This window comes from Strix aluco, chromosome 4 (assembly GCF_031877795.1).
Source record: "Strix aluco isolate bStrAlu1 chromosome 4, bStrAlu1.hap1, whole genome shotgun sequence".
NCBI classification, from domain to species: domain Eukaryota; kingdom Metazoa; phylum Chordata; class Aves; order Strigiformes; family Strigidae; genus Strix; species Strix aluco.
The window spans coordinates 18860476-18887094 of NC_133934.1; the positions used below are offsets into that span (position 1 = coordinate 18860476).

At 35.1% G+C, this 26619-nt stretch overlaps 1 protein-coding gene across 7 annotated transcripts in view; it reads left to right on the plus strand.

Annotated features, from left to right (window-relative positions):
* SLIT2 (slit guidance ligand 2) overlaps positions 1-26619 on the plus strand; it is a 266766-nt gene that overhangs the window by 191690 nt on the left and 48457 nt on the right. For 3 of the 7 annotated variants that reach the window (XM_074822234.1, XM_074822236.1, XM_074822239.1), the window contains exons 11-23: positions 622-693; positions 1226-1297; positions 3189-3332; positions 3461-3624; positions 4374-4397; positions 6728-6745; positions 7839-7989; positions 13665-13739; positions 17907-18050; positions 19519-19662; positions 20817-20983; positions 21796-21928; positions 24846-24914. In XM_074822234.1, the coding sequence (XP_074678335.1) occupies positions 622-693; positions 1226-1297; positions 3189-3332; positions 3461-3624; positions 4374-4397; positions 6728-6745; positions 7839-7989; positions 13665-13739; positions 17907-18050; positions 19519-19662; positions 20817-20983; positions 21796-21928; positions 24846-24914 (1377 nt within the window). The remainder of the gene's footprint in view (positions 1-621; positions 694-1225; positions 1298-3188; positions 3333-3460; positions 3625-4373; positions 4398-6727; positions 6746-7838; positions 7990-13664; positions 13740-17906; positions 18051-19518; positions 19663-20816; positions 20984-21795; positions 21929-24845; positions 24915-26619) is intronic. The other 4 variants (XM_074822235.1, XM_074822238.1, XM_074822237.1 and 1 more) reach the window with 2 other exon arrangements.

Here is a 26619-nt window from a genome sequence, read left to right on the forward strand (position 1 = left end):
TTTAATTTTTTATTTTCATATATACACACACACACACATATATATATATCTACATATAAAAATGAAAAAACAAGTCAAGGTCATACAAAGGAACTGCAGTCAATGTGTGAGCATTTAAGAAAGTTTGACTGCTGGAAGATTAACTGATATGGCAGGCTGATTATTAAGACCATATAGCATCTTTGTCACATTAATAATAATTGTTTTTTACCAAGTATTGAAATTATTTTATAGAAGCAATATGTTACTGTAGTGAACAGTCTATAAAAAAATAAATTAATGGGGATAAGCCACTGCTATTTCAGAATGTCTTTGAGGCTGTATAGTCCTATGGTCATAGCAAACAGACAATTCTTTATAAAATGTATTTAAGCAATTAGAAAAAGTAAATATTTTTGTCATTTTTTTTCCAAGCATTTGAGAAGTCTATTTTTAACCATGCATTTTGTTTCAGTTTACTGGCAATTTTAGTGGGTTTATGTTAAAATCCTTTGGCGGTGTTTCACATAAATATTTTAATTTCCCTCTCCTTTCCATGCCTAATTCTAATTACATATTATTTTAACATTAGCTATTTTGAAAATGGCTTGAATTAATTGAAACAAATTTCATGTATTTCAGTGACCTGAGCAATAACCAGATCTCTGAAGCAGCTCCAGATGCTTTCCAGGGCTTACGTTCACTCAATTCACTGTAGGTATCTGTTTGACCTGTAAAAACAGAAGCAAATTTCTCATATTCTTACAGTGAAATTATTTTGGATTTTTGGGTCCCTGCAGAATTTTCATAGAAATTTGATCAATTCTGAAAGCTGTAAAAATAATTTCAAAACACTGGAATGATAAGTGAATACTGTATCACAGCTGGACACTAAAAATGTATGGGTTTTTCATAAATACGTTCATGGCAAAGAGTTGAACAAAATCAAACATTTCTTTTATTCCCCAGTTAGTTTTTACAAACAGCAAATCCACTTACCAAGGTCCCTTGGTTAGGCTGTAAACAGTGAGGTGCTGATTCTGCTGACAGATCTTTGGGCAACACACCTTTTGGGAAAATGTGTGATCCTGCTACCTCACAGGACTACAAGGATCTTGCAAGTATCAAGTTGTTGCTGTTAAATTCCCTTCAGGACATGGAAATTTCTTTATTTTTAAAGTCAAAATCATATAGTGTATGCCTTTCATAATGGCGGCTTTGTTTGCTTTATTATTTTCTGGTACAGTGTCCTCTATGGCAATAAAATTACAGAACTTCCAAAGGGCCTATTTGAAGGACTCTTTTCTCTGCAATTGCTGTGAGTATTTTTTTAATATTTATTCTATTTTGGGATAACTCAGAAGGGTAAACATGATGAGAGATTTATGCCTGGAGAAGAACTGGCAGGAAATCCAGTATATAAGATCAGAGTATGATAAGAACAAATTATGTTAAAGCCAAAGGAGTCAAGACTGTTGTAGGCCAGCTTGCCATTCATCCACAAATTTGATCATATCTCACTTAATGTCAGCCTAAAATGGTTAAAATGAAACTGTTCTCTTGTGTGGATTTTGTAAGGATAAAACACATAAGATATGGTACTGTCTTGTCCTGCAAGCAGTGTAGTATGTCTAAAGTTGTGTGAGAACCATAGAAGGAATATTTATGTTTTATACAGAGCAAATATGTAGTGGAAATGCTATGTAATTGTATTTCTGGTTGTACCCATGCAAGAACAGGGTAGTACTACAGTTTCATTGATGACTTTTAATGTTTTCTTTCACTCTTCTCTGCACAATTCATTGACTACATGAACTCCAGCTGCTATTTCGTTTAACACTGGAAATTTTCACATGTAATCTTATAAACCATTTCTATTTATATTTAATACTGGGAATAAAGAAGAATTTCATGGTGATATGTTTAATAAATATTGTCAATATTTAGCAGAGGAGGCTGTGCACTAGCTGTACTGTGTAAAAGAAATTTGTGAAATAGGCCATAAAACGAGTGGGATTTCTGGAAGGAATTGTCCCAGAATAACTGACTTGTTGATTTAAAGCTTCTTCTTAAAGAATTTATAACTTCTTCCCACTTGATAAGAAGGATTTAATGTCCAGCTTTTATAGTGCAGTAATTGGCAAAATGTCTATTAACAACTTATTGAAGATGGCAAAACAGTAAGTAGATACAAAGACAATGCAAATTCTAGCACCACCTAGAGGTTTACTTTTTGATTTCTTTTTAGTCACAAATTAGTATAATGGGGGGAAGGGGGGGTATGCATTCCTGTTTTCCTTTAAAGAGTTTTTAGTTATGAAAACATAGTTCAGATTTAAAAAAAAAAAAAATAAAGTGACATCTCTGGACTTCCGTTTCTTCTGTAGTAAAAAAATGTCCATAACTTGTTATACTTTGCATAGACAATACATTTCAGTCTAAGTAAATTTCTACTTGTGTGGTGAAAGTTTTTATCAGAGCATTGATTTCCAAATCCACCATTCCATCCCATTTCTCTCTGGAAATGGAAAAAAATCAAAAATATTTGGTTATAAAAATGCATCTAGTTGAATGACATTTTTATTTTTCTTCCTCTTCAAAAGCATGAAGGAGTTGGTTTAGATTGGCTTGTTTGCTTTAACTTCAGAAGTCTGGGAGGTACAGGGAAGAAAAGGTTCCCTTTGAAGACGGAGAGGAAAAAGGATCCAAGACAGATTTGGATATATTCCATGCCACCAGTTTTTACTACAACTCTGTTAATGCGGCAGCATGCTGATTAGTAACATATAATTAAAAGTGCCACTGCACATCTCTTCCAGCTAATGAACACAGTGTTCAGTTCCTTTTTTGTTTGTTTATTTATTTGGCAAAAGAAAGTAGTTTTCCTTGCAGATACTTGATTTTTTAAGCTTCTTTCTTTGCACAGACAAATACCACACACGCACATTTTATCAACCCATATAAGAAATGTGATTTTAGCTGAACAAACCCACACATTTCAACTCCAAGGTGCAAATATTTAGGAATAATTTCAGAACACCTAAATAAGACATTTCAATTCCCTGAAATGCCATATGTCCCTGTCAGTTAATATTTGTTACTACATCTCTTGTTCTGGTGACAAATGCACACAAAGAATTATCTGTGAAAAACACTGAAGCAACACTGAGCGAATTCTTTCAATTTTATAATTGTCTTCCATTGAACAGATTATTGAATGCCAACAAGATCAATTGCCTGCGAGTTGATGCTTTTCAAGATCTGCACAACTTGAATCTTCTTTCTTTGTACGACAACAAGCTGCAGACCATTGCAAAAGGCACCTTCTCACCCCTACGTGCAATTCAGACCTTGTATGTATGCTCCTGTTTATGGTTGTCTTTAGTATGACTTCATATTCTACAATGCACTAAAAATATCAGGAAGTGTTGAGACCAAAGGGAAATAATGTGTGAAATTATAATTTTTTTCTTCATGAAAGGCATTTGGCTCAGAACCCATTTATCTGTGACTGCCATCTGAAGTGGCTGGCGGATTATCTTCATACAAACCCCATTGAGACCAGTGGTGCCCGTTGCACCAGCCCCCGCCGTCTGGCAAACAAAAGGATCGGCCAGATCAAAAGCAAGAAATTCCGCTGCTCAGGTAATTTTCTTAGTTCAGCTGCTATTTTGTTTTTATTAGCAAAAACAGTGGTTGTAGAAGTTCTAATGAAGGCAGCTGGCTCTCTATGGAATCATTAAACATTGCAGAATCTTTTTTAGTTCTTTGACTGAAGGGGGGAAATCGTGGAAGTCATAGACTATGGGATCACGGAACATTACTATAGTTAACACATTTGGCACTATTTCTGAGTAGCATTAAATCTAACAAAAGAAATGCAATATATAATACTTCAGAATGAAATGCTGAAGTTATTCACTACAAGTATCACCAACATAAATCATTTTGTAAAATTTCCACAAGGCTCTGGAGTATGTGAAAGATCTAAAAATTTCTAGCTAAATATGGAAACATGACATATTCATTTTATACAGGGAGCTTACCTCATACTGAAATTTACTGTTTTCTTTTTTCTAATCTCACTCCATTTCCTACTTACATTTCTCTAAATCCTAACTTGTCATATGGTATCCAGCTGTTCCAGGTGCATTTCACATTCTACAATTTATTCAGTCTCAAGTGCAAATACCAGATGAGAACTGTTTGTTATCCATGTTCCGGATACATTTATGACTATTCACACTTTGTTGTTTATCAGCTCTCGTTGTGAATACACATTTTTTCACTCAATTATCTGTAGTTAACTGTAGTCCATACTTAATCTAATAAAACTCATTCTTTGCTTGCTGACATTCAGGTGCATCTTCTATTTTTTTTTTCTCTTTATTTAGCTAAAGAACAGTATTTCATTCCAGGTAGGTTTGGCTCTGCAGTAAGATTGACTAACTGCAGATACTCTCTCCCTTTCCCCCCAAAAGCAAAGTTTGTTATAGCTTTTAGGAAACTGATGCATGTGTATTAACATTAGTCAATACCTGTAGCTAGACATAGTTTTCCTTTGTAGAGTACTAGTAGTTCTGTTTTCTAAATATAAGAGCTTAGCATGCAGCTCCATTTACTTTTTTTTGTCTCACAAATTTGCACACAACCTACCAAAATTATACATCTACTTAAATTATTTAGAAGGTTGCACCTGCTAGTTCATATTTCAGTTGACACCTTTACTTATCTTATACCTTGCCTTTCTGCCACTACTGTTTTTAAATGTAGCTCCTGAGCTGCTTTTAAACACAGGAAACCGTACTAACATCAAAGAGCTAGTACAACTTAAAAAAAATAAACGTTTTACAAATGAACATTTTCTTGCTTTGCTTTCATGCTCTACACTGGCTGCAGCTACTGCTTGCTCACCCTCCTTGTGTTTACGAAATCACAGTGGAATGCTTGGAAAAGAAAGCTGATATTCTTCATTAAGGCATTCTGTGGTCACACACATACAATGAATCAGAAATGCTTTCCATTAAAGAAAATACGAAACAGCAATTTACACACTGCTTTAAGCTACAATAAGCCTATGATATTTTCACAAAAGATTTACTGATGTTGGCCCTAGCTCTTTGAAATTTGTTTCTTTCTTTATTTTAGCTTGCTTGTCAGGTGTGTGCACTGATTTGTTAATAGAAAAAAAACCAATGATGCGCTTGCATTATGTTCCTAACAGATTATAAATGATTGAATGACAAAATAAACAAGGGAATAATGAATCTATTGATGAATTACAGTACATGATTTGCAAGCAGGGGTTTCTACCACAGTTTAATACCTAGAAAAATATGTACAATAATTGATTATGACACCAGTGCACTTGTTCTTTCAACTACTACAGGTATATTGTCATTTTGCAGTGGTCTTTGTCTTTTAAGCTGGTATGTTTAACAGCTCTTTCCATAATACTGTGAGATGTGTCACTTAAATTTGCAGCAATCATGTGAAGTTCTTCATGCCCTCATAATAAAGTTGGTTTGAATATGAAGAAAAACCAAAATGAAATACAAAATAAGGCAGCAATTTTTCATCATTGGCAGCCGCGAAAATGTGTTTTAAACCATCATAAAACAGAGGGGGATTCAATTTCTCAAACCTGTAGTACCACTCAATTCCTTAATGAGTAGAACAGCTGTATTCCTGCCACAGAGTGACTTCTACTCAACCTTGCCAGCACAACTTTTGTCTCTGAGTTAGAAGTGTTTTCTTGCCAGCAAAACTGTCTTCACAGCCTGTTTATAATATGGCCACACATGCAGTTAAGGTTTGTTTACGTACCCTTTAAAAAATGCTATTTCTGAAAAAATAAGAAGAAAAATAATTAATCAAAAAGTGTTACAGATTGCTTCTTGAAATACAGCTTCTGTGCTTTTTCTTTCTCTCAGGTTATCAGGAAGATGCTGCATAAAATTGTTTTAGTTGTTCAAAATCTTGTCCCTGAATAGTTTAGTTCTTTCAAGTGATAACAGTGATTTATTCTAGATGCAGGAGGAAAAAATAATGTATTTGTAGCCTTCCTTATTGGGTATTTAAAAGTGCTAAAAACACTTCTTTACACTTCAGTAAATACTGTAAAAATGTTAGCATTTCTTTAAAAACTTAAAAATAGTTTGTATTTGTTTAAATATTTCACTGTGAGATCTTGTTCTGCAGACACTAGGAAGTCTTAATAGAATTTCATTGTAGTAATTTGGAAGACTAAAGGTTATACAAGTATTAAACCATTAATTTGAAAAAATATCATTTGTCTGCTAGCTCATAGAAATATTCCATGTAGTTATGTGTGTTACTTAGACATTTACAAATGCTTGATAACATAATATGTGATGAGTTGGGGTTTTTTTCTTCATCCCCTGAGGAATCTGTTTCTCCTATGTTTCTTTGGTTTATTAAGGTTTTAAGTGGCATAACATGTGTATATGTTCAAGGGAGCAGCTTTTAAGAATACATTCAAAATAGTGAAGAATAATGCATGGGAGGCATCATTATCCTATATGAAATCTGTAATTAACCCCAATCTTCATTTTTAAATGCCACTTAAAATGAATTGCTCTTTCTATCTGCTGAAGATGGTACCCCTTAGCAACATCATCTAATCAAACTAAAGTTGAGTAGAGAACGTGAGAGCTTAGTTCATGTTTTTGTCTTAATTGGGATTACTCTGTCTTTCTTTCCTTCTTGGCTATCTTTACTTTTGCAGGAGTTCACCATTTTGGCTGTAAGTAAAGTTCAGTGTCTGAGCTAAATCACAATGTACCTCCCAGCCCTGATGCACCTTCTACTAGTCTCAGTCTTTTCACCTTTGTCCAAGAAGAACCCACAGGTCCTTTCAGCTTCTCTTTGTTTTCTTTGTCACCCACCCTCAGTTCCTTACTGGATGTTTTCTCCTGATATGTTTAGGACGTTTTCTTTGACTGACTCTGGGAAATGGTGGAGGAAACTTTCAATGTGGTTCATTTTTTTTTTGTACTTTTTATTTAATCTGTGACAGTAATACTGTTACTGTGGCACTGGACATTCAGTAATAAGAATGCCATGTCATGTAAGCAAGTATTAAACTTCAAACGCTTCTGTAACTTATACCTACTCCTTCCTCTTTTCCCTTGCTCTTATCCTTGGCCTAATGGATGCAGTTTTGATAACGTAGCGAGATTTTCTGTTGTGCTTGATCTAACCATGTGGTTGTGAGGTATGAGTAAAACATGGTTCTGTCAAGCACCATGGAACGTCACGCAGCTTTCTACAGCATGGCAAGCTGCTGAGGCTTAAGTCAGGATCACACATTTTTTAAATTAAAGCTGAAAACAGGGCTTTCAATCTTATGTGTTTGAGATGATGTGGAGTATCGGGACTATTTAAAAAAAAAAATCACAGAGGTTAACTGGTAGTCCAGTCATCAATACAAATTTGTAACAAGAGAAAGAGAAAAGGTGGCATTCAGGATCTATTTATTCTTGATACAGAGAAATAAAATAAATTCTAAAAGAATCAGTGGCATTTGTGTGATTAGCTATAAACAAGGCTAGATTGGCTGACATCATCAGCAGAAAGTACAGCTGTGAAAAGCTCAAGTTAATGTTATCCTGTTATGTGAAGTTGGTCACAGTTTCTTTTTCCAGCATATCTTAAGCCCCTATATTTAACCCTCTCTTGAAGCCCTTGTGTCTGTTCAGTATCACAAAGTTTATCATGCATTTCCCAAGTTGCCCACCCGTTATCTGCATTGCAGACATCTTTTCAACCTTCTCACAAGAAGCAAATCTTATACTTTATTGACTCAGTATCTGTATTTTGACTTGACTCTTCCACAGGCACTGAAGATTACAGATCCAAATTAAGTGGAGACTGCTTTGCAGATTTGGCTTGCCCTGAGAAATGTCGCTGTGAAGGGACCACAGTGGATTGCTCCAATCAGAAACTCAACAAAATTCCTGATCACATCCCCCAGTACACAGCAGAGTTGTAAGTTGAACCCATAATAAAGAATTATTTGCTTATTGAAAAACTAACTAAAATTTTCAAATATAAAACCACAGCTTTACTTTTTTGAACAATAGAAATTAAATGTAACCTCTGTGGTGCACTTCAAAGGATAGATATTAATAAAAATTATTTATGCATCATTTCAGTACCATGTAGCCTTAAAAACTTAAGCTAAATGAATAAGGTAAATATTCTATGTTTCTAATTCTCCAGTATATGAGCTACCCACTTGGATTTTTTTGAAAGGTAGTGGGGCTTATTTTGCTTTTTATTTTAACTACAAGAGCAAGTAGGACATCCAGGAACCAGAATTCTGTCTTTAAAAGTGCTACCTATGTGTTTAATAAAACAGAGGTGATTCTTCCTATTCAAAGCACACATCATTGTGTGTCAGGCAGGAGACAAGAGGAAGATAAAGACAAAACAAGACAGGGTTGGGTTAAAAAGATGAGCTATCTAAAAATATAATGAACAGAGATGAGCAGAAAAGAAGTCACAGATTATTACTTGCTTAATAAGTGCTGTATGGGAATGATTTGTAGGCATTACAACTGAAGTGGTCTTCAAGAAGGGATCGAAAGATGAAATTAAGACAGCTTTACAAGGTTTTCCCATGCACTAAGCACAGTATGAAAGGAAATGCAGAGATGCTTGAAGGATCAGCAGAAAGGCAGGAGATGAAAGTGGCCATCAATGGCAGAGCAAAGGCAGAAGGAAATAGCTGTTTTTCCTAGGAGATTCAGTTTAAAGAACAAGGCAGAATGTTGATGAACAAAAGAGAGGGACTTTGATTTGATGTAGTAAAGGAGGGACAGAGATATGGAGATAGGAGTACTGTGATCAAGTTGTGACCCACAAGGGTGAGATGAGCAACAGTATGGCATATTTCTTAAGACATAATCAGTCAGCAGCTGGCATCAAAGCAACAGTACAGCTGTGAAGGTGTGAAATAATGAGACCATGGTTAAGGATTTTGAATATCTGGATAGAAAAAGGAATCTGAACTGAAATATAATGTAAATAGAGATGAAGATTTTTGTCTGTCTCTGAGTGGGGAGAAGGAGTTGAACTTAGTCGTGTTCTAATTACAAATCTGAGTGGTAATCCCAGTTGTGCCCAGAATGATGGCAAATTCGATTGAAAAAGTGGCATATGTGGGAAAAGCAAAGCTCAGCTTTTGGCCATGTTCACACTGTTGACTTACTGTTCATAAAGTAATGCCAGAGAAGAAAAAAATGATACACAGTCTTCAGTAAAGGGAGATAGATTTCAGTGGAGAAACACATTTTATGTTATGCTATAATATTTTGAGACAAAATTACTTGAATTGAAGAATAAAAACTAATGGAATGGGTAACAGGTTAAAGTGTAGGAGATCATAAAGTAATGGTTGTAAAAATCATAGTTACTGAACCAAGAGAGGAGAAACGTAGTTGTTGAAGTGATAAGCATGCATTGTCTTAATTCTTAGCAGGATTCATGTTTAATTCTCTCTGCTCTGAAGAAATAATAATCTTAATTTAGTATTTTAATTGTTGTTTTTCATATTCATTTATTTACATGTGGAAGATAAACTTCAAGTGTTTTCTTTCTATAATTGTAATTCATACATATTAAATTCAGAAGAAACAATTAAGTCATCAAGCCTCATCTGCTGTGTATCCTAAACTCTCAAACAGCCAACAAAAAATTTGTGTTTGACTAAAACATAATTAATGTTTGGTTACAGCACTTCTTTCAGAAAACATAGACTTCTTTGCAGGTATCAGTGGATTACAAATCCACCATTTCCCTGAGAGTGTTTCCCTGAGAGTGTTAATCATCTCCCTTCACTTCTGTTAAAATCTTTTAAAATGGGAACTTTTACTTCCAGACGGAATCTGCCTCTCTTCAGTTTCCATCATTGCTTCCTTTATATTTTTTGTCATTAAAGAGCCCTTTTCTATCCAGCACTTTATCCAAGTAAGATGGTCTTAAAATGTAACAAAGTCACTATTCAACCTTCTTCTTGATAAGCTGTACAGATTGTTCTTCAAGTCTTTTGATGTAATAAAAATTTCAACAGTCTCGCAGGTATTCTAGAGGGGATAGAGGAATTATTTCTGCATTTTTTTACTTCCTCTAAAAATCTCATTGCTCTAGCTAAATACATACCTCTGGTGTTTGCCTCACTGATGCAAAAGCTGCAGCTCTTTCTCTTATTTCCTCCTGTTATTCCTGGTCTTTGATGCACAGCCTTTGTTGCTCCCCTTGGGACTTCCCAGTCTAGTTCTAGGGCCACTCTGTGATTCCAGTTTACAACATTTACTGGCATATACAAGAAGAGCAGCTAGTTAGCCTTTCTTTTCTTTTACCCACTAAATTTGAGATAAAGATACTTGTTAGACATTGATGCTTCTGTAACAATGATGAGAAAGGCTAGAACATTTTCTGCAGGGTGTTGTTTGGAGCTGACACTCATCTTGGAAACAAAGATCAGAAGTGAGGAAAAGAGTATCAGTTGTGTAGATTGCAACATTGATGATACCACATCAAAAAAACTATTTCTTCAAAGTAGTTGGTTTTTTTTTTTAAAAAATGAAATAATAATAATTCAGTTCAAGACAGATACTTAATCATGAAAGGTGAAAATATTTATAAATGAGCCAAGTGCTGTTCTGTTTCTATTTTGTCACTTGCTCACAGACTTCCAGAAAACCAGTGAAGGATCTGTCTAATCTGCCACTGAAGTATTTGAGATAAAGTACCTGCCTGTAAATGCACCCCAGAAATAAAATACTTTTCATATAGCATTCTAACATTTAGGAAAATTGAGGAAGCATTTCCTAAATTACTCAAACCAGAGTCCCCAGGAGGAACGCTAAATAAAAACAATTCCAGTCCTATATGTTCAATTTATGTAATGTTTTTGCAATAGCTGATATGATACCACATCCTAACAAGATAGTTTTAGAAAGCATGAATATCACTTCTGTGTGTACATAGGTACAGAAGTACACAAGGTTCAGCTATTCCAAAACATGCAGACATCTTACCTATTGTGTTAATGAAACAAGAAAAAGCATCAAATAAAACAGAGAAACAGATATTTAGACATCATTTGAGAATGAAATTGCAATAAATATAAAACAGATACAAGTATTTTTAAGATCATTTTCATAATCCATAATTCATAATTTTAAGATCATTTTCATAATCAATTTCAAATCAAATCATAAGTGATTGACAGGTAGCAACTACCATTGTCTTTACCAGTAGAGAGCGCTGGGATCAAAAAAATTATGATGTTGAGATCCAGAAGGAAGATACCACCACATCTCTTCATTTTCCAGTCATCTGTAATAATTTTGAGTCCTCTGTGTGTGTATCACTTACCATGATAATAGAATGAAAACTTCTTGCACAAATATTTAACAATTCCAGATCTAAAGCCATAGAAATGCCATGTGATCCATGTGGTCATTCCTCTGACCATAAACCCATAATTTGTAACTCTTGATGTCCCTTTATTTGAGGGTGTACCCTCAGTGATGATGCATGATTTGTGATATCACCATATACGCTAAGTTAGAGAGAAAGTATGGTTTGTGCTATGGTTTTAACCAAACATAGTACATATCTTCAAAACACATGGGAAATTCTTAAAATTGTTCTATAATATTATAGCAGAATAAGACTGAATAATTTGATAGCAGAATAAATAAAATAAAAATTCAAATTCTAAATATGACATTAGATAGGACTAATTAGCACCAAATACAAGATTGAGGAATAGCCAGCAAGTAATTGAAGATAAAAGGCTATGGTGGTATCATACATATTAAAGATGAAGGACTGCCATTGGGCACTGCTACAAATTTCATTTTGGGATATATGTACAGGGGTGTGGTATGTAAGTTATATAATTGTTTTACTCTACATAACAATAGTAAAATATCAGCTGGAATACTGTGTCAAGGACTTCACTTTTCAAGATGGATATGAATCACTTGGAAAAAATTTCAAGAAGAACAGGAATCATCTAGAAAATAAGACTTCTGAGGAAAACCTGAAAAGATTTAATGCCTTTGTGTGAAAGAAACTTGAGGGGAGAGTCCAAGTAAATTATTTTTAATATGTAAAAGGTTGTTGCAAAGAGGAAAGGATCAAATCATTTGCCTTTTTCAGTGGGGTTAGAAATGTTTGCAATAGAGCACAGCAAGTTTTATTAGAATCAGTAAATGTTTCCACAAACATCATTCTAATAGATGATATAGCACTTGAAAAGTATTTGAAAATGTCAGTATTTAGAGAATGCTTGGTGCTTCTGTTGTTGATGGACAGGGAAAAAAGGCTATTGCTAATGATGAAGTAACTTTGTTAACTGACACTGTGCAAAAACTGATTTGATGTGGTCTCACTAAAAAATCACATTAAGTTATTCAGCTGATTTTCAGAGATGGTAACATATTTTGAAATTCACATTCCTTGTACTTCAGTGTGGTATACACATGTTCTGTGTATATGCAAAAAACTCTTCCTCTCTTCTCTCGGTTTCTTTCTGTGCTGAAACTATTGTACAGCCATACCTTCAGATTTACAACCTTAATTTCCCTTCTGGCTATCATTGAGAATAAGCAGGAAGGAAGGATGAATGAGCAGCTTTCTTTTATTTTCTAGGGGTTTTTTAATTTTTCAATAAGGCAATTTTGAAAAGCATTCTGAGTTTAGAATTATGCTGAATTTCATTTCACAGAGATCTTGTCAGTCATCTCTTTTCCTTCCTTTTTAAGATCTCTAAATAAAAGCCGGACAGACTCCCTTCCTTAATAAGATGACTCCATTAAAACGTACAAAGGTTTTAAGACTCATAATTTCCGTTTTCTTTTCAAGAGAGGAAATAGTGAATACGGGGTTAGTGCAGATATTTTTAGAAATCTACATAGTCCCCTAACCTAGCAGTTGATAAAGGTATACTATACTGGAACAGCCTTGGTAGCTGGAGAGGAAAGATCCCTATTCAGCTAGTATTTGTTGCTCATTGTATACCTTCTTGTAGTGCTACAAATCAACATTTAATCCATTCTTGTGTGTTAGATCTAGTGATCTGAAGATAAACCATGGTCAGAGAACTGTTTTTAAATTCTTGGGAAGACCTATGCAGTATGTTTCAGTCTCTACTCAAAAGCTTTGAGCATAAAGTAATTATTTCATTCTTGTAAATAGTGTTCTGTGAGCACCTCCAGATGTCTGGCAGACCCCACCTGATATCCTTTAAAGAACAGTAAACTAATCTTCAGTGGTTTATATATACTTATTAAAGATTTTTATTTATAAGTTGCCATGGAATCCTTTCTTAGTTACATTTTTGTTTTTCTTCCCTCAGAAGAAAAATGAAAAACATCTTTTTACATTTCTCTGCAGTTTTAGTTGTATGATATTTTGTGATCTGGTTTTGATTCTGTATGTCTTATGTATGCCTAAGTTTAACTAATAAGAATGTTCATTCAGAGGAATTATCAGAATTAGAAATGTCAGTATGTATGGAATTGTTCTTCAGCTACCAGTTAAACACCAATTATTCAGTTAAACAATTCTGAAAAGTTCACTTAGTGTGGAACACTCTGTATCAATGCCTGAATATTTTTTTTTTAAATTGATGTCATTTCTTCTAGGCGACTAAATAACAATGAATTTTCAGTCCTGGAAGCTACTGGAATCTTTAAGAAACTTCCTCAGCTGCGTAAAATGTAAGTGCAACTTCAGTGACCTTGTCTATTCATATAGCGTGTTAGCTCCTTGCTGTGTTTCTCCACCTTTCTTAGTTCTTATCTATAAAAGATTCAGCATATTCTAATAAAAAATCAAGAATGGGTTTAAATTAATCACTGAGGTAGGTCAGAGTTGGCAGCTCTTCTCTATGGGACTAGGCACTGCCAGCAACAACTTCTCATAGTGTATAGCTCCGGCACCTTCACTGCAGTGTCCAGCCAGCTGGTCTGTTATGCTGCCACAGCAGGGAGCTCACAGTATAAGCTGCTCAAAAAAGGTTCCAGTAATCGTTTGTAACTTCCTGTACTACTGCCTAACCAGGCAATTTTGCCTCCTTCAGCACATTGAAGACATGCCTTTGATTCTGTGCTTCATTAAACTGTCATTAGATGAGGGGAATATCAAAATTAAATGACTCAGAAAAAAATGGTTTGATAGCTCATCCATGTAAGTCCACTTCACAGTTCATGTTCTAAGAGGAGTTTATAATCTTACCAGTTGTAATTGTTACTAAATCTGTGAAAAGCTTTTCTTTCACTTATGTAAAAGATATATCTAAGAGTAGATCATTTAGTCGGACTTAGTAACTGTGCTCAACCTTTTCAGGATTAGATCCAAACATAAACAGTGAAGAAAAATGCACATAAAAATAGATAAGATTAGTTAACATTATGCACTGTTTTGTGGTTCACCAAGTTACTACCGTTTGTAAAAGATCAGTCTATAGAACTAGTGACCAAAATCTCAAGGGGAGCAATAGTATTACTTAAACTATTAACCTTATCCAGATCCTTGCTGGCAGCTGTCACGATCACAATTAGTTAAATACTTATTATAGATTTTTTTTTAATTAATAGACAAAGATTTAAAAAAAAAAAGGAGAATCAACTTTGCTTTTGAGCTATCCACTTGAGTACACCTTGTCACTTCGAATTGGGCTGAGATACTTTAAAAAAAAAATGTAGGAATGTCTGGCACAGCAGTGTTCTGGTACTAGACAGTAGATGCCCAGTTTTTCTTATTCCTCGGGGATCTCAGATTAGCACTTTTTACAGCTACAGAGTGCCTTTGAAATAAAATACTTGATGAGGCATACTTACACATGCGCACACTCACGCACACACATATATCAGTTCATATTTAAGAAAAATGGAAAAGAGAATATACTGTCAGTAATTAGAGATTTTCAGGCTATAAAGGTAGCTTAGTAAACATTTCATGTGATCTAAAGCTAGTGTGCTGCTTCTTAGTTGAGGAGGTGTTCAAGACGAAAGAAAGAAAAGGAAGAATATTAATCAGTCTCAGTGTAGCTGTCTGCTGGAATTCCCAAAAGCTTTGAAATCTGAATAATTGAGGAAGGACAAAATTGAGAAATTGTTAATGAAAAGTTCACATTTTTAATAATACTGCTCTGTAACTTCCTAATATATTTATCAGTTGTTAGAACGTTCTTAAATTCAGAGAATAATACAGTGACTGGTTAAGCATGACTGGAAAGCAGTGAGGTAGTGATGTTACAGAGATACAAATAGGAGTGAATTCTGTATTTTTGTGGAGCTCATATTTCTTCTGGAGGCTCAAATAGGTGCAAAGGTCTTTCTGCACAGATGACATTGAAAAAATGGGGCCTAAATGTTCCATTGATTTGATAGTTAATCAGTAATAAAGCACGTGTATGCACTGCATCATTGATTAGCTATGCAACATTAATCTTTAAAATATCCCTGTGAAGTGGGTGAAGTAGTATCCATGTTACACCAGGAGCAAATAAGATTTTAGGAGACTAAGGGCTTGACACATATAAGTCGGCTGAGATGAATAATGAGTTTCTTGCTTCCAGTCTTGTGCAACACCTTACAGAAGACAGAACAGCTCCACTGTGAAACTAAATTAAAGTGATGATTGCGGATATTGTCTATCTAGACTTTAGTAAAGCCTTTGACACCATTTCTCCTGGAGAAACTGGCTGCTCATGGCTTAGATGGGCATACGCTTCACTGGGTAAAAAACTGGCTGGATGGGCAAGCCCAAAGAGTGAAGAGTTAAATCCAGTTGGTGGACAATCACAAGTGGTGTTCCCCAGGGCTCAGTACTGGGGACGGTTCTGTTTAATATCTTCATCAACAATTTGGACGAGGGGATTGAGTGCACCCTCAGTAAGTTTGGAGACGACACCAAGTTGGGCAGCAGTGTTGATCTGCTTGAGGGTAGGAAGGCTCTAGAGAGGGATCTGAAAAGGCTGGATCAATGGGTCAAGGCCAATTGTATGAGATCAACAAGTGCCACGTCCTGCAACGCTACAGGCTTGGGGAGAGTGGTTGGAAAGCTGCCTGGTGGAAAAGGACCTGGGTTTGTTGGTCAACAGCCAGCTGAACATGAGCTGTCAGTGTGCTCAGATGACCAAGAAGGCTATTAGCATCCTGGCTTGTATCAGAAATAGTGTGGCCAGCAGGACTAGGGAAGTGATAGTCCCACTGTACTCAGCACTGGTGAGGCCACACCTCAAAAACTGTATTCAGTTTTGGGACCCTCACTACAAGACATTGAGGTGCTGGAGCACGTCCAGAGAAGGGCAATGAAGCTGGTGAAGGGTCTAGATAGAGCACAAGCCTTATGAGGAGCAGCTGAGGGAACTGGGGTTGTTTAGCCTAGAGGAAAGCAGGCTTAGGGGAGACATTATCACTATCTACAACTACCTGAAAGGAGGTTGTGGTGAGGTGGGTGTCAGTCTCTTCTCCTGGGTGACAAGCGATAGGATAAGAGGAAATGGCCTCAAGCTGCAGCAGGAGAGGTTTAGATTGGATATTAGGAAAAATTTCTTCACCAAAAGGGTTGTCAAGTGTTGGAACAGGCTGCCCAGGAAAGTGGTTTAGTCACCATTCCTGGAGGTATTTAAAAGACGTGTAGATGTGGTGCCTAGGGACATGGTTTAGTGGTGGACTTGGCACTGTTAGGTTTGTGGTTGGACCTGGTGATCTTGAAGGTCTTTTTCAACCTGGATGTTTCTATGATTGTATCCTTCATCACAGGCAAGGTGTATGTTAAATTACAGCTAGGCTGATGAGTAGTCAGCACTCAAGATTAAGCCACAACTCCTTGTTTTCTGTCTTATATAATGGCACCAGTTCATTCTGGAAAGTGTATGAATTTGTTTTCTAACAAATAGTATCTTTCTTGATTTGAACAATAAAAATCCTGTTCTAGAAGTTGCATCAAATGTTTTATTTTTTTCAAAACACCATTAATTCCACCAAATAAAAAGTTTTTAGCTTCACTTAATTTTACATTGTCTCAGAGCATTTTTAAGAGCTTTTTAAAAATCACTGGTGTATTCTAACACTTTTTAGTGTGTATATATACTTCTGTAATATGTGTAGATAGTTACCTGAAACAAACAAAAAGAGGCAAGAATAATATGAAAAATCCTTAAGAAAATGTGTTGCTGAGTATGTATGCTTTTGTCTATATAGTACAGATACTACCCATTTGGGATGTAATTTCCGTATTTCAACTAAACCCCATAAACACTAAATATTTTGGCAGTATTTTAGGTCATTTTCCCACATTTTGATCTGCTTTGCATGTGAATTGCAGATAAATGAACTATCTTGCTTATAAACCCTTCTTTTTAACTAATGTCATACATGATTAACATTTAATGTACTGTTTACATTCACACATTTCATTTACATATGTTGCTGTTTATACTATTTTCTTATATTTGTGTCTGCTGAGATGAAATAAATAAATAAATAAATTAAATAAATCAGAGTGGTTAGTTGTGCTGGTACTCATACAGTATCGTTTTTTTATTAATTCGTCTAATAATGCTACAAGGACTGGAGGCATGAAAAAATATACAGTCACTGACAAGATTCAAAATTATAAAAACTTGTTCTTGTGTGGAGGCAGCATGGACTGGGTAATTGCCATTATTTAAAAACATCTTCCAAAGATTGCTTTAAAAATATTTACTTCTTTAGTTATAGGGCATTGAATTTTGCTTTTATTGGTTCAAAGTTGAACAATATATTACACAATAACTCAGTATCTTGGAATCTGTGCAGTCTGCAGCATTTAACAATTAATTTAGGGTATTTAAAAAAGAAAACGTGTTCTTCTCTGTTTCTGCTATTGTATAATAGAAACCTGAGTAATAACAAGATTACAGACATTGAAGAAGGAGCATTTGATGGAGCCTCTGGTGTGAATGAACTATTGCTCACTAGCAACCGCTTGGAAAATGTTCGACACAAAATGTTCAAAGGACTAGAAAGTCTCAAGACACTGTAAGTGTAATTATTTGGGTGTTTTGATTCTTCTTTTCTGCCAGGTATTTTTTAAAGTAATATTCTATCTATCCTAAAAATGTTGATTTTGGAGGATTAGCTATGGATTATTCAAGCATATCTTAGTTTTTGTTCCTATTTTACAAAAAGTTATCATACATTATATGAATTCATTATATATTAATTATGGATATAATGTAGCTGAAATTTTTCATTGTGGTTACTTGACTACAGAAACTATGAATCCTCTAAAATGATGAAGTGGTTCAGAATGGGTAAACATCCAACTGCAGAAACAGAAATGGGAATAATCATCTGCTTCAAAGTAACATAATTTTGCACGGGAATTACACATTTTACGTAATGGAGTCTGATTCAATTCAGCTCAACCATTACTGGAAATTTTGCTAGAGGAAAAAATGATTCTGGTGGATATTGAAATGTGGGAAATTATTCTCTCCTAAGTAATTTTAATGTCATTTCAGCAGTGAAGGGAGGAGTAAAAGCACTATAGCTTGAACTTGTTTCATTCTTTCCATGAAGGCGGTTTAGCTCTTTCCACTCAAAAAAAGATGTTTATACAACCCACAGCTTCTTGGCCTTCTTCAGAGAGCCTGTCCTTCTGATCAGCAGAGCAGAGCCAAGATTAAATAGTCTTTGAGGCTTCAGCTGTCCATAGACATTAGGTATTTTTAATAAATCAGGCCTATCATTTCTAACTTTGCACTTAAAGCTGCTAAAATTGTTAGAAGCAGCTATTCTTAGACAAGAGCATGGGGAAAAAACATTCATTTATTGATGGACAGATAGGAGAACAGCAGACTTCAAAGCTCGTATGTTTTACAGAAATATGAGAGATTTTAGAATAGGTGTTTCTTATTTAGTATTCTGAAATTTTTACTAAATCTTAGAGTCATGCTGAGGAGGAGTCAGGGTAACCTGATTTCATTTAACTGAAACGCTTGAGAATGTAATAGAATTGTTTTCTAGAATTTATCCTAAGAAAATTCAGAGTGAAGGGACCTCAGGAGGAGGTCAGCTGGTACAACCTTCTGGTCCATGTAAATATCAGCTCTGGAGGCATTAGAATTGTCATCATGAAGAGAGAGGGCTGCTGTGTATCTCTGATTTGGGGCATTTCAATCAGTTTAATTTCTTTTCAATTAACAAACTCATAAATACTGATTCTGATATTGAAACAAAAACCAAAACACAAATGCTTATGGGAAACACCCATTGCCTCCATGAAATGTACCTACCCATCTTTCTGTTTTCCAGTCCGCTCCATGCACGCTGCACTCAGTCCCTTCAGTGAGGTGGCGGGCAGCATGGGGCTCGCTGCACTTGTGACTCCTCCACCAGTAGCAGTCCCTTTGGAGTCATACCTCTTAGCCCTTGCTTGGGCCACGACTTCATCTCCAGCCCCTGCTCAGCCTAAACTAAGAAATGGTGATCCTTCCTTTCTCAGGATGTTGAGGAGCAACCGCGTGAGCTGTGTGGGAAACGACAGCTTCACAGGCCTGAGCTCAGTCCGCCTGCTCTCGCTGTATGACAACCAGATCACCACTGTGGCACCCGGCTCCTTCGATACACTGCACTCGCTCTCTACATTGTAAGTCATGTTTGTGTTTTACCTTACCCGAGTTTAAATCTGATGTTTTGGGGACATTTCTGTTAATGGTTCACTGTATAATTTCACAGCGTGAGGTAAAGTTAAGGGAAAAAAGAGTTCATGGAGGGATTTTTGAGAAAGTTTATTTTCTGGACTATCTTGGATGCATGAAGAGTATACATGAAGCATGTGTTTTCATGGTGCCCTTTGATGCAGTGTTAGACTGGTTTCCAGAAGTGCTTGAGAAGGCAGGAAGAATGTCCTGCTCACCCTCCTCACAGAAGCCCACTGATCTGAGCCAGGGTAGAAAGCCACATTTTGACTAGGCACTGCACAATCACAGCTGGTCGAATCACCACGTGGTCTGTCTTTCTGCACTGTGCCGTCCAATTATTATCTTAAATTTCCTCAGCCTACTGAGGATCTTAATTCATACATGTTTTATAATGAAACTTCAGTCTCATTTTCTATAAAAAGAAGCATCTCTTTTTTTTTATTTAAATATGATGTAATTTAAGGGAAGGGAAACCAAAGAGTGAAGCTGCCACTCAGTTTACTGAATAAACGCATTTTGTAGGTAGCATCATTCAGGAAAGTACTTAATCCCGTTTTACATAAAAAGTGACACTTTGCACCAAGTGACTAATTTGAGCATATTAAGGATGACATGTTTATAAATAATGGAATTGTCAATAGGTTTGTGCTGAAGTAAGGAGATGCCAAAAGTACTGAGACTTCTAGAAGTAAATTCATTTTTATAACTGGCATGTAATCAACTTAGCTGTCACTTCAGATAGGAAACTTATTCTCTGGAGCAAATAAAAGATGGAAATCTTGAGATGACAAATTAATGGAATAGCTGTTGTCAGGTTAAAGCTAATAATGTAAAGTAATCAGCCTTCATCTCTATATGAAATTATTGCATTATCAGTACAGCATGGCTTTACAAGCCAGGTCTTCGACAGTTTCAAATTATTTCTAAATGAGTTATATCAAGATTCACCACACAGAGCCTAAATTACAGCTTTCACCTATGGTTTGTACATAGTATTGTTTGAAGAACAGTATTTAAGCTTAGCTTTTTGTAAATAGAAATAGAATACTTAGGATGAAAAAATAGTGTCATCTGATTTAAACTTTCCTGTGGTTTTCAGAAACCTCTTGGCGAATCCCTTCAACTGCAACTGCCATCTCGCGTGGCTTGGAGACTGGCTAAGGAAGAAACGTATTGTGACGGGGAACCCTCGCTGCCAAAAACCCTACTTCCTCAAAGAGATTCCCATCCAGGATGTAGCAATTCAGGATTTCACGTGCGATGATGGTAAGAAAATTAATATTTTAACTTTTTATAATTTCAGTTTTCATATGTACATCTCATGATTCCCATAGATCCCAAAATGTTACGCTTAAATAACTTCATCTGCGCTTCATGCTGTTTCTACATCAGTTTAAAAATCTTCCACCCATTTTTGGATGATAAGCAAGCACATGGCTATTGTATATATGCTTTCAAAATTTTTCTTGCCTGTGTTCAGTACTGTAAGTCATAATTTAGAGATAACATAAAAATTAAATAAATTGATCAAATGTTGCAGTTCAGATGAGATTATTTTCAACTGCTGATTCTTGCATCAAGTGCTTTCAGGTTACTTGATCAAATAACATGCCATTTTGCTTAGTTTGTGACTTCCACAATGCTTAAAAAAAAGTGGCTGCTATCTTGCATCTCTCACACATGCTTCCATTTCTTGCATTATTAGTTTGTCAATTTTCAAGGCCATAACTTTTCTTTAAAAAGACTGTTTATTTTTAATAATTTGCTAATTTTGAAAATCAACTTATATTTTCCTTTATTATTTTTCATTTTAAGTTTTGTTCTTTCTTTAATGATCTTTTTTTTCCATATAATAGCATTTTTACCTAGTAAAACAGAATTGTACTAAATGAAGCATCACTTGAAATGTAAATTCTTGGAGCAGTGGTTTACAGAGGAAACTTGATGTTTTCCCTACCTAGAGATATCATCATGTAGAAATATCATGTTTGCTTATAGGAATTCCAGGTGGGATATTATTGCTAATACTGAAGTGATATTTGTATAGCAAGCTTTGCATGTTTGTTTTTATTAACCAGGAAATGATGACAATAGCTGCTCTCCACTGTCTCGCTGTCCAGCAGAATGTACTTGTCTAGACACAGTAGTTCGCTGCAGCAACAAAGGCCTAAAAGCTTTGCCTAAAGGCATCCCAAAAGATGTAACTGAACTGTAAGTGGCACTCTTTTTTCCCTTTTATGAAAATCAATATCAGATTTATATGGCCAGGTTCAAGAACGAGCAAAGAAGAAAATGAAGAATTGGATTCGGTATATCAGTTGAAATTTATTATTATACTGTTTTATAGATATAAAGACTTGCATGGTATCTTGAGAAATTTTAGGTTAAGTTTGAATCAGCAATGCTTTGTAAGTCCCAAAACACTCTAAGAATGTTACTGAAAAGCTTTAAAAATATATGTATATAAAATTGTAACCACTCTGAGAATTTATATCCCCAACACCGAACCAACTGAAGGTGGATATCATGTTACAATGAGTTAAATTACAGGCAACAGTGAATCTGATTAACCTATGGTCACTGTTTAGGAAGGAATGAAGAAGTTCAATTACATGAAAAAGCAAAAAGAAAACAATCTATTAATGTGTTTGCATATTTTCATAATAAACATGGATTTGTGATATTTCAAAATGACTGGTTTTAATAGAAAGTCTTATTTTTCATATAGGCAGTCTTATACAATCTGAGATATTTTATTAATCTCTTGATACATGTTTTTATATGAGAAAAATGGTTAAGATTGCATTTTATGAAAAGATATAATTTGAATATGCAGATGGACAGTACATTGATATAAAAAAGAGCTTGCTACCTCATGTATTGTTTAAAGATAATAACTGAATAAGCTACTTATAAGTTGGGTTATTCATCTGCTTTGAATCTTGATCAGATAGGTCACAAGATTGAAAGAAATAGAAATTATAGACAAGAAAAAAAGTTGGATTTGTGTTACATATGGCAAATATTTAATATTAAATTACTCATTCTTCATAATGATTGATTAATGTAGTGTTTTTTCAGAAGACATCATAGCTGTGTATCTTAAGTCACTAGAACAGTTTTTTTGTTTTACCCTTTGGTATTATATAGAAGATTCTGAAATGTCCACCACTAGTTTGGTGCTTAATAGCATCCAAAAGGCTTTAGTCATTAATGAAGGGAAATTATTAAGAACTCAAATTAGCACACAGCTATATAAACCTATAACTTATTTCATTAGGTTTTGGTGTTGGTTTTTTTTCTCAAATAGAAGATGACTTAATTAAATATAGTCTGGCCTAATAAATACAATTTCACAATGTAAGGGCATCAATGCAATGTGAAAATAAGCAGCTAAAGAGAGATATTTTTGGAATTGTAAGCGGAACCCTGAGTGTGACTGAAAACTCATTTGTGTACAATTTTGTATGCTTTAATTAGCGTCTAAGCATGCAATTTAGCATATTTTTCAAAAGGATAATGGACGTGGTTCCTGTTAGCAGTTGCATACTGATTGATTCTTCTTGTTCATTAGCATGCATAACCCTTCCAAGATGTACTCTTCGTGTGTTTTATAAAATATCTTAATAGTTACTTCATTTGAACAGGGAAGAATTTTTATGAGCCAAGTGGATACTTGTAGTACTTCGGTTCAAATGAAGCTAAAGCAATATATCCTAATTTATCTGTCAATAGAAGAATTTTCTCAGAATACTTACTCCTTCAAAAAGTTTAAATATTGTTGGTTTCTTTTTTAATAATTAAGAATATGAACCCACACTCCATTCAGCACCATTTATGTGTAATGTCATTAACATAGTGTACCTTGTCAAGATACATATTTTGGATTTGTCTAGCAGCCCTAAAAAAGGCATGATCCAAGGGGGGTGGGGGGGGTGGGGGGGGTGGAAAGCTTTTTGATTTAGTCAAGACGAAAGTTTCCAAAGATGCCGCAACATACTTAAAGACATTAAGCTCAAAATTAATCTAAGATCAAAATTAATCTGTCAGAGGCTACTCTTAATTCAAGTGCGTTCCAAGTATTTGAATGGCTAAAATATCTTTGCATAGGGATAATGAGGGTGTAGTTTTTACTTGGGTTCCAGGAAAAAAAAGTAATACCACCATAAGCAAATCATTTGCCCCAGTTGAGAAACTAAAGACCTTTAATCTTCCTGCTACTGTCTTCTGCATTTCAGAGAATCATTTAAATTCAGCATTTCTTGTCATCTCTTGCCCTGGTTACATGAAGAGCCCCTCCACTTGCACTTTGTAATGACTGGCTGCACACTGGAAGCTTTTTAGGCAAGGCTTGTTACCTTCCTTTGCCTGTAACTCAGGTGCTGATACAGTTTGATGGCTCTGCACCTGTTAACTCTGAGGATGAACAAGTCTGTTATTGAGAATTATGAGCATGGAAGAAGAGCAAGCAATATAATACAGGAGCTGTAAACCTACAAAGAGGGGAAAAAAAAATCTAACTTTTCTAGGGAAGAGTAATTGATTACTGTCTTTAAACCCTAACCTGCTCCATAGGAACAGGCTTGCAGTATGTCATGCCTGATATATCATGAAATATACAGGGAGAAATTAGGGAAGGTGACCTGAACTGCAGGCATGACAAAGGAATTTGCTGCTAGAGCTGGGACCAACCCTTGCTGTTTTTACTGTAAAGGACTACCTCTGCAGTGTCAGGGTCTGTTTCAGTTTACAATAGCTCAAAATCCACACTTAATGTGACTTGCAGAAGTCAGATTTACTTTTCACCTGTAGGTATGTGTGAGATGGAGATGATAAAGACCTCATTTTGCAGAGTCTTCATGAAATAATAGAAAGTACTATGTAAGAGTTGGTTATTATTACTGTTATATCATAATATTCATAATATCTCATACAATAGCATTTGGATCTTAGGCTACAGGTCCTCCATTGTGTCTCTAAAAACCAAAATTTGTAAGCAAGGTTTCTTATAAAACAGAAATAATATGTATTCACATTAACTTTACTGTTGGATTCTAAGATTAGTGGATGAAGATGCTACTGTTTTAATAAAAAACATAATGCTCTATGTTTTATTTTTCTATTTTAGTTATTTGGATGGAAATCAGTTTACCCTTGTTCCAAAAGAGCTTTCCAACTACAAGCATTTAACACTCATGTAAGTAGTTTTAGAGCAACATTCTCTACTGGAAGTAAAAAAAAACAACAAACAAACAACAAACAACCAAAAGCAAATGCCATTATACCTGGTTTTAGTTATAAGAAAAAAAACCATAAAATATATTATCTCTTTTAGCAAATATAATATCCAACCACATTTTATACAGAGGCTATTTTATTCTACTTATCACATCCTACATATAATCTACTCGGTCACGTTTTATAAACAGGGTATTTCATTCCAGTGATTACATCACAAAGTAAATAATCCAAAATTGTAGTTAACCTGAAGAGAGATGTAAGATCTTACAAAGTTAGGGTAATTAGAGTAAGGTGTTAGGGTAATACAGAATTTTCTTATGCAGCCCCATAAAGGCACTAGAATTATTTCATTTTCAAAAGAAACATCCTGTGATATGCTTCACTCCATGGTATGCTTCACATAGGAACAGCACATACAGCTGTTGTAACACTTGAATGTAACCCCTTCTATTTCTCCCACAACATATAGTTTAATGACTCAAGAAGAGAGCTTGTCTAGAATGCCTTACTCCAAACTCTGTTGCTGACTCACTCTATGATTTGAGGCAAATCACTAGCTGCTCTAAAATTTATTACCTCTACTTCATGAACTATTTGAATATGGTTTCTGTACCTTGTAAGAGTACAGCGAGAGAAACAGGAAGACTGTTGATGTAAATGGTTGTAATTCCATGGCCTTTGTTAGGACTATAAAAATTTATACCAGCTGATGTTGAACTGTGTGATACTCTGAAAGCAGTTTGTGGTTTCCTTATAATCAGAATTAAAAGTGGAGGAGAGTAACAAAATCCCTTAAATTTCTTCTTGACTGGGTTTAGAGCTTTGCTGCAAAAATTTAAAATGGTTTGGCTTTCAGAAACAAGAACTCGATTTCCTTTATTTACCTCATGCTAGACAAAATTGGTCACGGTCACAAATTTAGAAAAAACATGTTTCCAAAACTTTTTATATTTTGCAAATAACATCAGGAAAAAAACCCTTGCAATATTCTCAAATGTATACAGCATAGCACCTATAGGAAATCTTTGTGGATTGTTTAGGGAAGTTATACAAGATCTAACTTGCAGCAAACAATAAATACAAACTTTGGAACCTCAGCACAAGAAGCAAACGTATAGTTTGGACTGTGTGCAGTAACAGTATCAGCAGAGACTGGATATATATCTAGAGACTAGGTTAATTAGACGCATAGTGACAAGGCTTCCATCACAGAGATTAGGTACTCATGGTCTATTTTTGACAAACACAGACAGAAGTCACGTAACTTTACCTTCTGGTCAGAAAATACACACAATCTAGCAGACAAATGTAATACAATAAATTATAGGTGAACAGTAAATAAAATGCAAATAAGATGAGTATTAACAGTCTCTATTTATCAGACCTGTGGGGCACGTTATTGTAGTCTCTTCTGAATGTATCCTCATACTGCTGTTATGAAGTTGAGAATGTTCTCAGCTGTGTTTGAAAAACCGAAACACTATGCATAGTTCTTCTGTGGCCAAACAAGGAATTACGTATTAGTCTCCTGAGTTCCAGATTAACAAGGAAGATTGTTTGCTTCAAATTTTTTCTTTCTGTTTTGAATAGATTTCTCTGTTATATTTGCCTAATATGTTTATTATGAGTCAGTTGTCTTAAATGCTTTCAAGAAATTTCAA